The sequence below is a fragment of the Capsicum annuum genome, chromosome 7 (assembly GCF_002878395.1).
Source record: "Capsicum annuum cultivar UCD-10X-F1 chromosome 7, UCD10Xv1.1, whole genome shotgun sequence".
Taxonomy (NCBI): Eukaryota; Viridiplantae; Streptophyta; class Magnoliopsida; order Solanales; family Solanaceae; genus Capsicum; species Capsicum annuum.
Genome location: NC_061117.1, coordinates 99,492,584 through 99,508,556, shown reverse-complemented (window position 1 = coordinate 99,508,556; position 15,973 = coordinate 99,492,584). Strand labels below are relative to the sequence as shown.

General features: G+C 35.4%; 1 protein-coding gene across 1 annotated transcript; it reads left to right on the top strand.

The window, feature by feature from the left end:
* The first annotated feature begins 1,529 nt into the window (after positions 1-1,529).
* LOC107877933 (mitochondrial import receptor subunit TOM7-1) lies at positions 1,530-2,037 on the top strand. Its single transcript, XM_016724752.2, has one exon. It carries the CDS (start codon positions 1,631-1,633, stop codon positions 1,862-1,864), a length of 234 nt encoding a protein of 77 aa, XP_016580238.1. The 5' UTR covers positions 1,530-1,630; the 3' UTR covers positions 1,865-2,037.
* The last annotated feature ends 13,936 nt before the right edge of the window (positions 2,038-15,973 follow it).

The window sequence follows — 15,973 nt, the reverse complement described above, 5'->3', positions numbered from 1 at the left end:
ATTTGACCTTCTAAAACAGACCATGAAAAGATTTGGTATGAAGTACAATATAAAAGAGGACTTTTGAAATTATGAATGAAGGTACCATGAATTTTCTTTAGGTAATATGAATAACTCATTTAGATCCTTATGTTCTTCGAATATAAATCTTTTTAGATCATTTAAATTTGACATTTGAAATAGATGAGATAAATTATGTCTTCTTATTAGTTTTTTTCTTCATCTAAATAAGCAATGACTTTGCATAATATATATACATGACAGAGAAGTGGAATCATAAGTTTTCTTTGTTATTTAAATTTTTGTAAGGCCTTTAGTTTTAGGCCATCAAATTTATTGAGTCGTCGTTGATCGCAAGTAAAAGCCATAAGAACTTTCTACCTTTAGCTGCTACAGTTGATATAACATAACACAATACATTAAACAAAACACACACTTATGTGTAAGAACTGAAAGGAAATAAAAGAAAGATTGCGGAAAAGAAATTGAAAGAGTTTGCAATTTTTTTTCTGTCTTTTCTTGATTGAATGATAACTTCGTACATTATCCTATACATATATAAGTACGAAAACGAAACAAAAACTAAAATGAAATCAAACCTAAACGCTTAAGGGCTCTTAAATAAGGTACAAAATAGTAAAGAAACATACTCGTAAATAAGGTAGGATACTAACTTAAATAAGAATAAATAAAAGAATTACCTAGATATACAAAAGTAAATAAATAATATGTATAAGGATTTTCTGAATTTGGGATGAAATTAATGTGTTGAGCCTGGCGCAAGCAGCTGTCGAATAATGTTGAGGCTGACACGTCATGCACTGCAACAGACGAAGACGAATATAAAAATTAGATGAAAAGGTGAACCAACTTGGTCAAGCTTCAAGCTCTTGAGTGGAACAACACTTGGAGCGTGGTCCAATTACCCTCCGAGAAAAAGGCTTTGCCTTGTAAATGGATTTACAAAGTCAAACAACATAATGATGACACAATTTGTACTTTTTTTTATCATGTTCAATACCCCGAATAATCTTATCCGTACTTGTAGGGCTATTCGTCTCACTCTGTAACAAAAACAAGTTATACAATAACATTCCACATCGATTGTGCCACCATCCTTACACCATCAGCATTACTCAACCCTCACCTCCCATATTATTTATCTTACAACAACAACAACATACCCAGTGTATTCCCACTTAGTGGGGTCTGGGGAGGGTAGAGTGTACGCAGATCATACCACTACCTCAAAAGAAGTAGAGAGACTGTTTCCGATATTATTTATCTTAGTTATATAAAAATATTTTTTAAAATAATATTTTTTCCTTACAATTTACAAATCAAATACTAAAAAATAAATAAAAATTCATTTATTTTTCTAAGAAAATATTTTCTTTGCAACAAAACCAGCCCAAATCTCACTTACAAGAAAGTTAAAACAAGTGAAAATCATAAGAACGAAGTTTGGGGGTGATCTCGCCTTTCTGAAACTTAACTTTGGTATGAGCTTATAAATTGCCAACTTTGTGCATTTCTAGGGCTTCCCTTATACTGAGCCACCGAATCAAAAAGTCCTTTCCCTCTGTGTTCTATCAAGACTCTGCCCAAAAAAACCTAGGAAACTACGAACATGTCTTCCAAGATTATGCTGAAACCTAAGGGGAAGAACACCAAAAGGGCTGCTGCGGCGGATGAGGAAGACGGAGCAGTGGTAGTGGTGGGGAAATTCGTGAAGGAGTGGGGGACATGGACAGCGAAGAAAGCCAAAGTGATTACACACTATGGTTTCATCCCGCTTGTTATCATCATTGGCATGAACTCTGAACCCAAACCCTCTCTTTCTCAGCTTCTTAGCCCCGTGTAAAGCCATCTTTCTTGATTGGTTATTTTAGGGTTTGTGGGGGTGGGAGTGGGGGTAATATCAGTCGATTTGACTTTTAATATTGTTGTTTTGTTATGCTTTTTTGATGTGATGGGTTGTGAAAGTTGAAACAAAGAATTTAAATTTTTTTAGCTGGATCAATTTTATGTTTTGAATTTTGGCCTTTTCTATGTATGAATCATCATTGAATTAACTCTGAACGCAAACCCTCGCTTTATCAGATTTGTGATCCTCTGTAAAAGCTCCTTATATAGTAGACTTGTAATCTTGGTTATGGGGTTCTGGCTAGTCAATTAAACATTCTTGGTAATTGAAATTTAGGTGTTCTATAGAGTGGTGGTTAGTTCGCTTTTGTTGTATGGGGTGGAGTGCTAGCCACTCATGAATTCCCATGTTCATAGATTCAAGTTGCAGAAGTGAGGATGTTGAGATCGATGTGTGGTTGTACTAGGAACTGCTTGTACTAGGAGCGATAAGATTAGGAATGAGAATAATTGGGCTAAGGTGGGAGTGACCTCTGTGGTGGACAAGATGAGGAAAGTGAGGTTGAGATGGTTTGGGCAAGTAAAGAGGAGAGGTGCAAATGTCGGAGGTGCGAGAGATTGGATATAGTGGGTTGAGAGGTAGTTGTAGGCCGAAAAAGTATTGGAGAGAGGTAATTGGACAAAGATATGACACAACTTCAGCTTGCCGAGGACATGATCTTAGATTGGAGGGTGTGGCGGTTGCAGATTGGGATAAAAGGTTAATAGGTAGTGGACTCTTGTTTTGATTTTTGATGGGTTTTAGGCTTGGTGATGTCTTCTTGTAGTGTCTTGCTTTTGGTTTCCATCATCTTCTATTGTTTATGGTGTTTTGGTTATTGCACTATTTTGTTGTTGCTATTATTTCCTTATTAGTTGCTATATTTTCTTCATTATCGTTTTTCCTTTCATACCTACTTTGATTTGGAGTAAAGTCTGCGTGTACACTCTATCATCCCTATATCCCACTTGTGGGATTTCACTAGGTACGAGGTGGTTGTTGAATTTAGGGGTTGGTTTTAGATGTAATAAAACTATGTCTTGTTGGATCTTTAATGCTCTTGGATTCTAATTGGTTATGATGAATCCTCTATGTGCTTTCTTATCAAGAAAACGAAAAAAGATGAATCCTCTTTGGATTCATTTTGCTTTCTTATCAAGAAAACGAAAAAAGATGACTCCTCTTAGCAAATTCAGATAATAGCTAACTGAAGTAGAAGCTAGCCCGATTAACTTGCGACTGAGATGTGGTTGATGAAACTTCATGTTTCAGCCCTTCTCTAGCTTTTTCTCTTCTTTCATTGATTAGTTTGAGCTGTTCTATTCCATATTGTAGCAGAGCTGTCATTATGTCTAGCAGAAAACAGCTGAGATTATGCTTAAAATAGGCGTTTGGTCTATAGAAATAAGATGCTTGTTAATGATACCCTGCGTAGGAGGGAGAGATAGGCATATATTTTGGCCTCCTGCTGTTGTCAATATGTGAGCCAAGTTAATGTACTAGTTTTACATACCATGAGAAGTCTTCTCTGAAAGTCTGACTTATTTTATATCTTTATATATACCTAGTGATTAATTTAAGCAGTTTCGTCCCTTACATATGAGGCAATCTTTAGTCTGTTGGTGGATGACCTAATTGTGAAATGCATGAACTTGTTAGCTTGAATTTACCATTTTGGAGTATGTTTTAATAGATTTCTTTGTAACTGAATTTAATATTGGAACGTAGTGGATTAAACCATCTACCATTTTTGTATGTGCAATAATTAAGGCTTATTTGGCTTAATTCCCTGTAGTAGTTTTATTACTAATTATCACGTCTTATAACTCAGTTTTCCTCTTGTCATGCATGATCCCCATCGTTTTCCTAAAAGATGGCAAAAATGCATATGTTTCTGTGAAGTTCAACTCAACTTCTTTTTCCTTCATTAAAGACCTTGGTGGTGCTTTCTCATCTCCTATACCCTAATGGGACACGATTCAAGACTCTTCATTGTTACTGGAAAGCTTGTGGATATTTCACGAGAGCATGTTGGTGAACACATATGGTCTAGTTATTTGCATGAGGATTAATAGCTCCTCAGATCACTTTAGTGCTAATGTTGATTTGGCAGAGGATTAAATAGATGCTGCTGAATGGGTTGTCCAGCGTCTCTCATTTTGGTTATTGAGATTGAGAAAGTACTCGAATGTCATTTACTGTGTGATAGTGTGCCTGTCTTGTTGCTTTCTTTCCGTGTCTAGTTGGTTGCTGATTTTAGGTTGTAGCTGTTGTGCTTCAGTTTCCTATTTGTTTGACGATGAATAGCATCCACCTCTTGTGAAAGAAGGTCCACGGCGATTTTAGTATTTGTTATTAGAGTACTAAGCCTTATGCTGCCCCTTTGGAAGCTACAATAAGTTTTCTTTTTTCTGATCTCATCTATAATTTCTTCTACGCTGTTTTGAAAAGGCTGAGTTCAGGGTGTGAGATACTCCTGGTTATGTTATATCTTTTGTTTACCTTATGGACTAACTTTTACCCGTTCTCTTTTTCTTTGTAATTGTTTTATGAAGGTTAGAGTAACATTTTGTGGGTGTAATTTATAATAATAAAGTGATTAGGAGAAGAATAAGACAGCTAAAAAGTCTGCTGCAGTAATATTTTGTGCTTCAGCGTTTTTTTTTTTTTTTTTTTAACGTATTGTTTTCTTCTGCTTGATTTATTGTAATATTTGCCGTTGGTATTGTTCTTTCCTCTATTTGTTTCTATATGGTTTCTTTACTGTTGTATTTCCTTTTGCTTATTGATTTGGATATGCTTTACTGGAGCTTTTAAAGGTTCTATGGGAAACCTCTCTACCTTCACAAATCACGAGGTGTCGGGGGGTAAGGCTGCTTACACACTGCCATCCCCAGACTAACCTTGTGGTGTTCTTATTTGGCATTCTCTAGGGTGTGCTTTTTTATTGGTTAACACATTTTTTTTTGTTCCTTTTTTGTTGCAAATGATCGTGGAATTCTGGAAAGTGAAAATTACAGAACTGTGTCAAACAGTATCTTTACTCATCCGTTGGATGGGTTATTGTGACAGCAAGCACCATTTCATGTCTGAAAGAACTAAAAGAAAAATAAATCAGAGCTTAATATCGAGTGTAGTAGTTAGAATTTTTACATGGAGTTCCAACTCATCACTGCTGTCTTCTGTGTTTCAATTATAGTACCTACCATTAACGAGATTGTAGTCTCATGATCTGTTCTTTGTTTGGATGTTATAAAAAGGGGACGGGAACTCTCCATCGTAGTTAAATATTATCTAGATTGTAGGTTTAAAGTACATTCAGACTTCTCTATTGAGGTAGCGGCAGCATTTGTTTGTAAAACTAGAAGGGGTTGTTTGTTTTGAAGACAAAGTTATATTGAAATTAGTTATGTTGAAATTAGTGGTCCTGTGATTATTTTTAGTGGCTGTTTGGTTTGTGGCACTAAAAATAATATGCATTGTATTTTTTTTAAGAATATATTATTTGTTTACAAAAGATACCTTTCACCTTATTTTGCTTAATTATTTTTATGTGTGCATTTCTATGATTTGGTCACAAGAAAGATCAAATACTTATTTAACAATACAACTTTTGAACTGGAATTTTGGCCTAGCCTTGAAGTAAAGCTTGAATATTTGGTTTAATTGATTTTATCATGCATAAACACAAAGTCTTAAACAGGAACAGCGTACCCATTGCAAACTTTAATACGGTGACACACATAGGTAGGGTGACTGCTACCCAGATTAGCCAGTGTCAAATGAAATTGAATTCAACAAAGAAGCAGAAAAGATCAAATAGTCTTCTCAATATGCATATTTCTGCACTAGAAGCACAACAATATTCCAAATATCCTCTATAATAGAAATTGAAGAAACAACTTGTCGAAAGACCATGACAATCCTTGTAAATGAAAATTTGATTGCCCTTCAGATAAGTTGGCTATTTGACCTCAAACCCCAGAGTGCGGTAGTTCTCCGGATCATGCTATCGGGGATTTTTTGTATAGGCTTGCCCAAATAGATAGACACAGAGAGCTCCACTATATTCCGTAGGTGGTATCACAAGGAAAATAACATTAAAAACAACAAACTAATTCTAGATACTGATATCACAATGTATGTCGCGATCCAAAAATCAAGGGTTATGATGACATTTGTCGTGACAAATCTTTACAAGTAAGCCTATCACTCAAACTGATACGAAATGAAATATATTACCAAAATCTAAGACAAGATTCTTAGAACAGAGTTGAACCACACATATATAGCAAAAACGAAAAGTACACAACCAAAGATACTAGACAATATTTCAAAATCTGATGTTACAGCGTAAGAACTAACTAATACAACTCGAAGACAATATGCATGAGATATCCAAAAAAGAACAAACTCTGTTTCTCAATACAAATAAGACATAGCCTACATAAGAAAAGGTAGTAGTCAACTCCGGGTGCATAGATCAACTGTTACCTTGAATAGACTTCAAGTACCATCTGAATTAACTGCCGTGCGGCGCACTCGCACCTATATCTGCACCGAAAGGGTGCAGTAGGGGTGAATACGGTCCACTTGTACTCAGTTGGTATCATAGGCTGACTGAGCAAAGTAGAAAATAAAGCATACAAAATACGTATTATGGGCATGTCACTTGCAATTAGAAAATGTCCCAAACGGTAGCTTGCACCATCTCCACTAACAAGTCTACTACATTCACATATACCATACACAAATACGACAAAGAATTACAAATATACATACATCACACATACAAGTACAGAAAGACATACACATAGACAAATATCACATCAAAGACAATAATACAACACAGAATGAGCACAACATATACATATGAAATGTAATAAATATGATGACAATGATAATGATGATGATGTGATATGATGCACGAGGTTGTCGCACAACCTTTGTATACACCAACCGAGCTATGTGATGTGCTATAGAAATATAGCACTTTCAACGCTTAAAACTATGAAAAAATGCAAGTTTCTTAGGTTGTTTTGTTAGATAAAATGCGTTTTGGGTATGTTTTGTAAGAAACTAGGTTTTGGATGCGAAGTTCGTGAAAAGGGTGAAAATATGCAGTTTTTGGTTACTTATGTGATCAATCTTGGATATTCGTGATTCTTTTCCGATTGTACGTGACCAATGCATGTGATGAAAGTTGAAGATTTGAAGCTTGGTTGCAAGTGTTGAAAGTCCTGACACTTACCTATGTCTACATGTGGACCACATGTAGCACTTGTGGTCTGTATGTGATTAAGGTAAGTGCCAAAGTTGAAGATCCCGAGAGTTGACAGTGCTTCAGTAATTTGGCCATAACTTTTCACCCTGATATCAGATTAAATCAAAATTAGTATTGTTGGAAAACTAATTCAATTATCATCTGATGGTGGGGAATTTTGTACGTACTTAGTCTACATGCAAACTACATGTAGCATATGCGAACCATATGTGAGCAAAGCATGTGTCAGAAGTCTAAAATCCCAAGAGCTAACCTGCAGTAATGATGTGTGAGTAATGCTAACACATTTGAGTCTTTTAACTAGAAATAATTGTAAATTCTTAAGAAACTTTTGTCATTTTTGATTGCTTTCTCTTTGATAATGCAGGAAAGTCAAGATACAAGAAAACCAGACAATAAGAGCAAAATACGAGAATTTGGAACAAGTGGCCATGAAAGTGTAGTTGACGACTTGTCTGATAAATCGTCAAATTTGTGATAAGTTACCAGAGTCATCGTCAGCTGTAGACAGTGTAAGGAAATTGGAGCAGAAGTGTGACGACATCTCTGATAATTCATCACAATTCTGATAAGCCGTCGAGAATGCCATTAGTATAAGGCAGTACATGAGATTTGAAGTAAAGAAGTGACGAAATTATCTGATATTCGTCAAAGTCCTGATAAGTCGTCAGGATTATGGTCAGCCTTAGACAGTGTTCAGAAGCTGAGTTGAAGAAGTGACGACATTTTGTGACAAGTCATCAAATCTTTGATAAACCGTAAGACTCGTCGTCAGCTGAAGACAACAACATATCAAATACAGAGTGGAGTTGACAATATGTATGATAAGCTATCAACCCCCTGATAAGTCGTCACATGTAGTCGTCACCTGTACGAGAAAAAGCTGTATGCTATGATTTGATTCCTAATTTAGCTCCTGGTATTTAAGGGAAAATTTTTAGGTTTTATTGAAGGCAGAAATTCATCTTGAACTTCATGACATGAATCCGTTTTCTCTCTAGTTTGTTAACCTCTGGAACTTATTCCAGAGACTACAATACTTCTCTTTGGTCTCTAAACTTAGATTTTCAATTTTTAATTCTTTGATTTAGTTGTGGGATATTCTTCTTGAATTTGGGAAGAGAATCAATTTATGACTACATCTTTTGTAAGTTTAATCACTTTGAATTATGAATTCAGTTATTGTTATCACTTTTTCTTTCATACGGAACTAAAACCCATAACTAGGGTTGTGGGATCTATGATTAATCCTGTATTGTCTTAATAGTTGGTTAGGGTTCGAGTGATTGTGGGAACATCTTGATAATTCTTTTGTATTAATTATTTTTTGTTGGTTGCAAACAATAGATCTCGCCTTATGTTGATTTGCTCGAACTGAGAAATAAACTAAAGGTAGTGAATTATCAACGAGGAATTGGGAAGGTTAAGTTCCCATCAAATGATTAATACTGTAAAAAGATTAATCAACTCAAAATAAAATCAGTATGAATAGAATGTTTTCCTAAGTTCGAGAGAATTAGGGAGTTCAACATCTAGGTAGGTTGAGAAACACTTAGATGGATTGTCAAAACTGATAATTTAGTGTTTCCCACAAGTCACAAGAATCTAATACTACAACTATTATTCAATGGAGGATTACTAATCATAGTGATCACAATTCTAGTTTCTCTATATCATTGATTTGAAATATTGCAGTTTAAGCTTTGAGTTCTAAGGCGAATTGAAGTGTTAATAACTTTTGTTCAATCATTAAAAACCCCATTTTATCTTTTCGTATCATTTGTTTAAATTTAACTTGTAGCTGTAGTTTCAAATTAGTTTAATCGCCACTCACATTATTCCTCGTGGATTCGATCCCGACTCCGAAGTTGGGTAAATATATTGACGATCATCGCCTTGCACTAAATTGACGTGTAAGTTGAGCGTTATAAAAAATGGCACCGTTGCCGGGGAATAATTTGGCGTATTGAGTTGGTTTGGAATTTTAGCCTACTTGCTTGAATTCAAACTTGTAAATATTTATTTTTAGTTTTCTTTTATTTCTTGTGTTAGGTAGATTTTTATTTTAGTTTACTTATTACTATGGCATCGTGGAATGAACATGAGCTTGGTGGTTGGAAATGTTATCTTGGTGATCCATGTCCATACTGTGATGGACCTCACTTTTGGAAAAATTATAGATATGCTCCCTGAAGAGAGATGTGTACACCATCTCCATCCTACCGAGAGTATGATTGTTTTTTATGTGGTCGTCAAGATGGTCATTGAAGTGATTGTCCAAATGCCCCCTCCCCATATTGCGCTAATCTAAATTCTAGTTCTTCTTATGAGTTTGATAAGTCTTATGGTCAAGAAAAGGAAGAACGAAGCACCAAATAGAGTGGCATTGAAGCTATGCTTCAATGAATGTTGGATCTCCAAAAAGAAACATATGATATCGTATGTGATATACGTCAAGACATGAAGTCAATCATTCATGAGGAGATGGATATAGAGGTCAATCATTTAAAGCACTTTTCAACATTATGTTTAGATGATATCTTGTCTATGGAATCATTTAAAATAATGGAAGAGTGTGAAGATGAGGAGCCAGAATCCTATATTGATGTTGAGCTTGATGATGAGCAACCCTCAGTGATTTCCCAACCAACCTAACCAACCATGAGAAATGATGCCACGATTGAGGAAATGGTGCTAGAGGAAAAAGAAGAAACCAAGCCAATCCCTTATAAAGACTCTAGCCCAATTCGAGGTGAAGAGGTCGAGAAGGATGCAACTCCAAAATTAGGGAGAAGACCTCACTCAAATCACTTTTTAATATTATGCTTGGTGGATGTGATAAAAGTCGAATCATCCAAGCAAATGATGAATTTTGGAAATGAGGTGGAAAATTCCTACATTTTAGAGTTTGTCTTTTTGAAATATAACCCCAATCTTGAAGGCTAAGAAGCTTAAAGATCGATGTCCATTTAGTGGCTTTTTAATATTCTCACCGTTGCCAAATGAGCCCACACAAAAGTTTGATGCAAAATTGGGCAAGCAGTTTAAGTCTTCGAAGTGGTGTGATAGAACTTTCCTTATCATGCTCTCACATTTGCCCAACACACTAAAAAGATGTAAAGATCAAAATATGGGCCGACGATTCAAATCGTCTAAGTGGATGGATAAAGGATGAAGCACTTTTAAGGTATCTTGATGAATTCTGAGAAGTCAAGATAATCTAGTCATGTTGCGACACTAAATTAGGTGCTTCTTGGGAAGCAACCTAAGGTATTTTGTTGTTTGTATTCGTATTATGTGATTGATATCAGATCTTCGCACCCATAGTGCCACAGGTATATTTCTAACTCTCTTGTTTTGGTTTGACGCATTGTGGGCATTGCATGATTTTAAGTTAAGGGTGGGGCTACTTGTGGGTGTTGATGTTCTCTTGGAGTTTTTGTTGCCGTTCCTCTTTTCCCCGGAGTCTTGTTCCTAGTAGAGCCGGCATATTTAGGTGTATTGTGATATGTTGTAAAATATTGTAGTTAAATGGGGGAAAAATAAGTATCTAGGACAGTTGGCATATTTTTGTTGATTTTTCTTGGAATGATAAATACCTCTCAAATTGTCTATCTGGTAACTGTGTGATGTGCATCAATATGTGACTACTGTGAATTTTTTATGGCATTAGTACTAGGGACATGATAATCACTGCAAATAATTGCATGAACTGAATGGGTAGTAGCTTGTGATTTACCTTTGTGCCATATGTGTGTGAGATATTACCTAGTTCCTGTTATGTATTAAATTCAGAACTTGCCCGGTTAGTCTTTCCTTGGTTGTAGGATAGCGGTTAGGAAAGAATCATAAGATGTTGTTGATATTACTCCACTTTTAGCCTAAATGACTTTCCATGTGTGAATAATATCCCTTGATCCTGATTTTGAGCCTGAATGCCTATTCTTTTTATTATACCTATCACCTTTCCATCTGTATCACAATGAACCTATTTTGGCCCTGGTCCTCCTTGGACATTGTGCACTTTGACTTAGGTAAATAGCCTAAGTTGAGGGTGGCTGTCATAGGGGTGTGTGATGTAAAGTGAGTATGAAAAAGGGTAATAAAAAATATGCTAAGCTGGGTGTGGTAGAAAAAGAATGAGAAAAGAAAAGTTATGAAAAAAAGAAAATGAATGAATAAAAACTCCACCCAGCTTGAATATGCTTTAATCAAGAAAGGAAGAAATAAGGTAAAAGTTGATAAGAGAGACCCCAAAAATAGTGTATTTCCAAGGAGATTTAGTTACTTTAAATATCCTTGTGTATCATACCAGCCCCAAGCCTACATTACAAGCTGAAGAAAAGTCCTATAGTAATCCTAACTTAAATGTTTAAAAGCTTCGGTAATGAAAATAAGGGCAAGATTATGGTATTTGGCATACATTGACTGAAACTTCTTTCTGTGAGTGAGTGTCTCTTGACCATCCCCGCATTGACATGCTTGAGTTCACATATAAGTGAGGAGGGACTTATTTATTGTAAGGGCACATCGGTTGAATTTCTAGTTGCCTATTTGTTTAGGAAGTGTAATTTGTATATAGGCATGGTTGTTGTTGCTAATTTGATGCCATATATTGATTCCCTTATGTTGCATTATTGATATTCACTGATATACACAGTTAGGTTTAGAGTGATTGAACTTGGAGATGGTAAATATGTTTTGAGCTAAAATGAATGATTGACTGCAGAATATGCTTTGTAACCTCTTAGTTATGTTTAATTTGCTTGAGGACAAGCAATTGTTTTAAGTTGAGAGTGTTGATGTGTGAGCTAATGCTAACACATTTAAGGCTTTTAACTAGAAATAATTGTAAAGTCTTAAGCAACTTTTGTCGTTTTTGATTGCTTTTTCTTTGATAATGTAAGAAAGTCAAGATGCAGGAAAACCAGACAATAAGAGTAAAAGACATGAATTTGGAACAAGTGGCCATGAAAGTGTAGTTGACAACTTGTCTGATAAGTCATCAAATTTGTGATAAGTTATCAGAGTCATCGTCAGTTGTAGACAGTGTAAGGAAGTTGGAGCAGAACTGTGACGGTATCTCTGATAAGTCATCACAATTCTGATAAGCCATTGAGAATGTCGTCAACCTAAGACAGTACATGAGATTTGAAGTAAAGAAGTGATGACATTGTTTGATATGTCGTCAAAGTCCTGATAAGTCATTAGGATTATGGTCAGCCTTAGACAGTGTTCAGAAGCTGAGTTGAAGAAGTGGTGACATTTTGTGATAAGTCATTAGATCTTTGATAAGCCGTCAGACTCATCGTCAGCTGAAGACAACAACATATCAAATTGAAGAGAGGAGTTAACGACATGTCTGATAAGCCATCAACTCCCTGATAAGTCATCACACATTGTCGTCATCTGTGCGAGAAAAAGCTGTATGCTGTTATTTGATTCCTAATTTAGCTCCTGGTATTTAAGGGAAAGTTTTTAGGTTTTATTGGAGGCGGACATTCATCTTGAAATTCACGACATGAATCCGTTTTCTCTGTAGTTTTAGGGCTTAACCTCTGAAACTTTTTTCAGAGACTACTTTACTTCTCTTTGGTCTCTAAACTTGGATTTTCAATTTTCAATTCTTTGATTTAGTTGTGGGATACTTCTTGAATTTGGGAAGAGAATCAATTTCTTACTACATCTTTTGTAAGTTTAATCACTTTGATTTATGAATTCAATTATTGTTATCGGTTTCTCTTTCATGCGGAACTAAAACCAACTAGGGTTTTGGGATCTATGATTACTCCTGTATTGTCTTAATAGTTGGTTAGGGTTCGAGTGATTATGGGAACATCTTGATAATTCTTTTGTATTAATTATTTTTTGTTGGTTGCAAACAATAGATCTTGCCTTACATTGATTTGCTCGAACTAAGAAATAAACTAAAGATAGTGAATTATCAACGAGGATTTGGAAAGGTTAAGTTACCATCTAATGATTAATGCTGTAACAAGATTAATCAATTCAAAATAAAATCAGTATGAATAGAATGTTTTCCTAAGTTCAAGAGAATTAGGGAGTAACATCTAGGTAGGTTGAGAAAAACTTAGATGGACTGTCAAAACAGATAATTTGGTGTTTTCCATAAGTCATGAGAATCCAATACTACAACTATTATTCAATGGAGGATTACTAATCATAGTGATCACAACTCTTGTTTCTCTATATTATTGATTTGAAATATTGCAGTTTAAGCTTTGAGTTCTAAGGCGAATTGAAGTGTTAATAACTTTTGTTCAATCATTAAAAACCCCTATTTTATCTTTTCATATCATTTTTTTGAATTTAACTTGTAGCTATAGTTTCAAATTAGTTTAATCGCCACTCACATTGTTTCTCGTGGATTCGAGCCCGACTCCAAAGTTGGGTAAATATATTGATGACGACTGCCTTGGACTAAATTGACGTGTAAGTTGAGCGTTATCAAGTAATTTTTGGTATGAGCACATGCGGTCATCACATGCACCCAGCCTCAGGCCGCATGTAACACATGCGCCCAAGGCCAGGCCGTATGTAGTGGACCACATGTAGCCATCGACCTCTTTTTCTCTTATTTCATTCGGGATTTGGATTTAGGGTTTCCTCATGTACTATAAATACCCCTATTGTATTTTTTTAGTAGAGGTAATACAATCTTAATACCTACAAACATATTTTGATTTCGATATTCTATTTTAGTCTTGGAATTCTCTTGTATTGATTTTGGTTGATTATTTCATTTATGGTTTTGAGTTTTTACTTGTGATTATTATGATTTCATCTTATGCTTTCAATCATGAATGTTGTTGATTGCATGAACGGCTAAAAACTATTAGCTAGGGTGGTGGAAACCCTTGAGGATTGACAAAGTAGAGGAAGTGCTATTGTTTTTCTGAACTGATACCTATGCATGCATTGTACTATCTTCACTTTAATAGTTATCTTAGTGGTTGCAAATATTAGGATCCCTCCTAGATTATTGCTACTTACTCCAAAAGAGGAGTAGTGACTAGGAAAAAATAATGAAAACTATAATTTAAAGTTTAACTGTCAATCCATGCTACTAGGTTTTATCTAAATAAGATGGTTAGATTTCATCTAATAACTAGAGACTCAAAAGGCAATAGTTAACTGGGATCAAGATAAGGGTTAGTAAGTGAAATACCCTAGGTTTTGGCCCTTTAAAATTTCCTAAGCTTTGAGCTCATTGCCCTTGTAACGACTCATCATATGAGTTTTATAGTGTGGATATGGATCAGGGACCCTAGTTGTTAGGAGACCAGTAAAAGGTGGTTGATTTTCTATTGTGGTCACGACTTGGGGGTATGGGGCGTATGGTTGGTGATAGGTTGGTATTTCTTTTAATCTAAAACATAGTAACTTGACATAGCTCTGAGTATGAGTGGCTTACTAAGAGCTGTGATGATAGGGTACGAGTGGTAAGCTCAAGTCGTGTATTTTCCAGTGTCTGGTCTAGTGACGAGTTGGGCAAGGGAGTCATATTTTGGACAGAATATGGTGTCCAACTTTCTGTCTTAGTGACGACTTAATGTACCAGTCGTATTATGTGGTGACGAGTTGGAGGGTCAACTCGTATCGACCTGTGAGTTTTCCACAACTTTTAAGCTGATTTATTTTGAACATTTTCCTTCCTAAGCCCTTAATACCCCACGTCTTATTTAACTTATTAGACATTCATTTCATATTTAGCAAGACTAAAACACTCTTAAAATCTCTCTCAAGCAAAAGGCTAGGGTTTCTTCAAGATAAATAATTAACACTTTCAAGGGTGGTCTCTTCATCTTCCTTAGTTTCTAAGGCGTGTTACTCCCCCTCTTTGTAAGTTCAACTAAAATCATGTTTTAATGAATAGGTTTCATGGTATTATATTGTTTTTAAAATAAAGGTTGGAGGTTTTGGTTGTTCATGGTTGGATAATGTTTTTCCATATTTTAATTATGATATTTATGATGTATTTATGGTTTTGTACATATGATTGTATGGGAGCGGTCAATTGATACTTGGGTTTTGGTTTTGGAAGTTATATGCCCTCAATATGTTTGTTAAACTGCCAATGAGAATGATTTTGTCACATAATTTGACTATTCTTGAAATCTTTACACTGCATAAAAAGGTAATAGAACCTAAATTGATTTGGTTGGTTTTAAATAGTTTGGAAAGACCTTGGTGGCCATGGTTTTGGTTTAATTGGAAATTTTGGAGTCAGATTTGCTTAAAGTTTTGGTATGACATAAATGGATAGACTTGCAAGCTCTAATTTTTGGTATGACGATACCAATGGTTAATACCTAATTAAAAGACTACTTGATAAATGGTTTGGTTATGTGTAAAACAGTAAAATTGGGCTTAAAAGGGGTTGAGTAGCAAAGTCGTGAAAGGTGGAGATCCCCGAAGGGGAGGGGGGGAAGACATTGGAATCTCACATTTATTGATGTGAGGTTGGCCTTGGTCATCGTGTGCATGATTTCACACTTATATTTTGGGGGATGTAATAGTCATCTCAGGTTTTGTTTTCTCTGGTCGTGTGGCTAACACGCACTGGGTCCCTAAAAAAGGGAGCTGAACCCATATAGTCCGTGGGTAGTTTTAGGACGGCTAAGTCACACAACCCAGGTTAAGGTTTTAAATGCATGCTAAACCTCGTTCCCTACCTTGTCATGGTATATATATATGTATATATGTGATTGGACATGGTTATTTTTTTTGGTTTGAATGATGACATTATTTTATCTTTATCC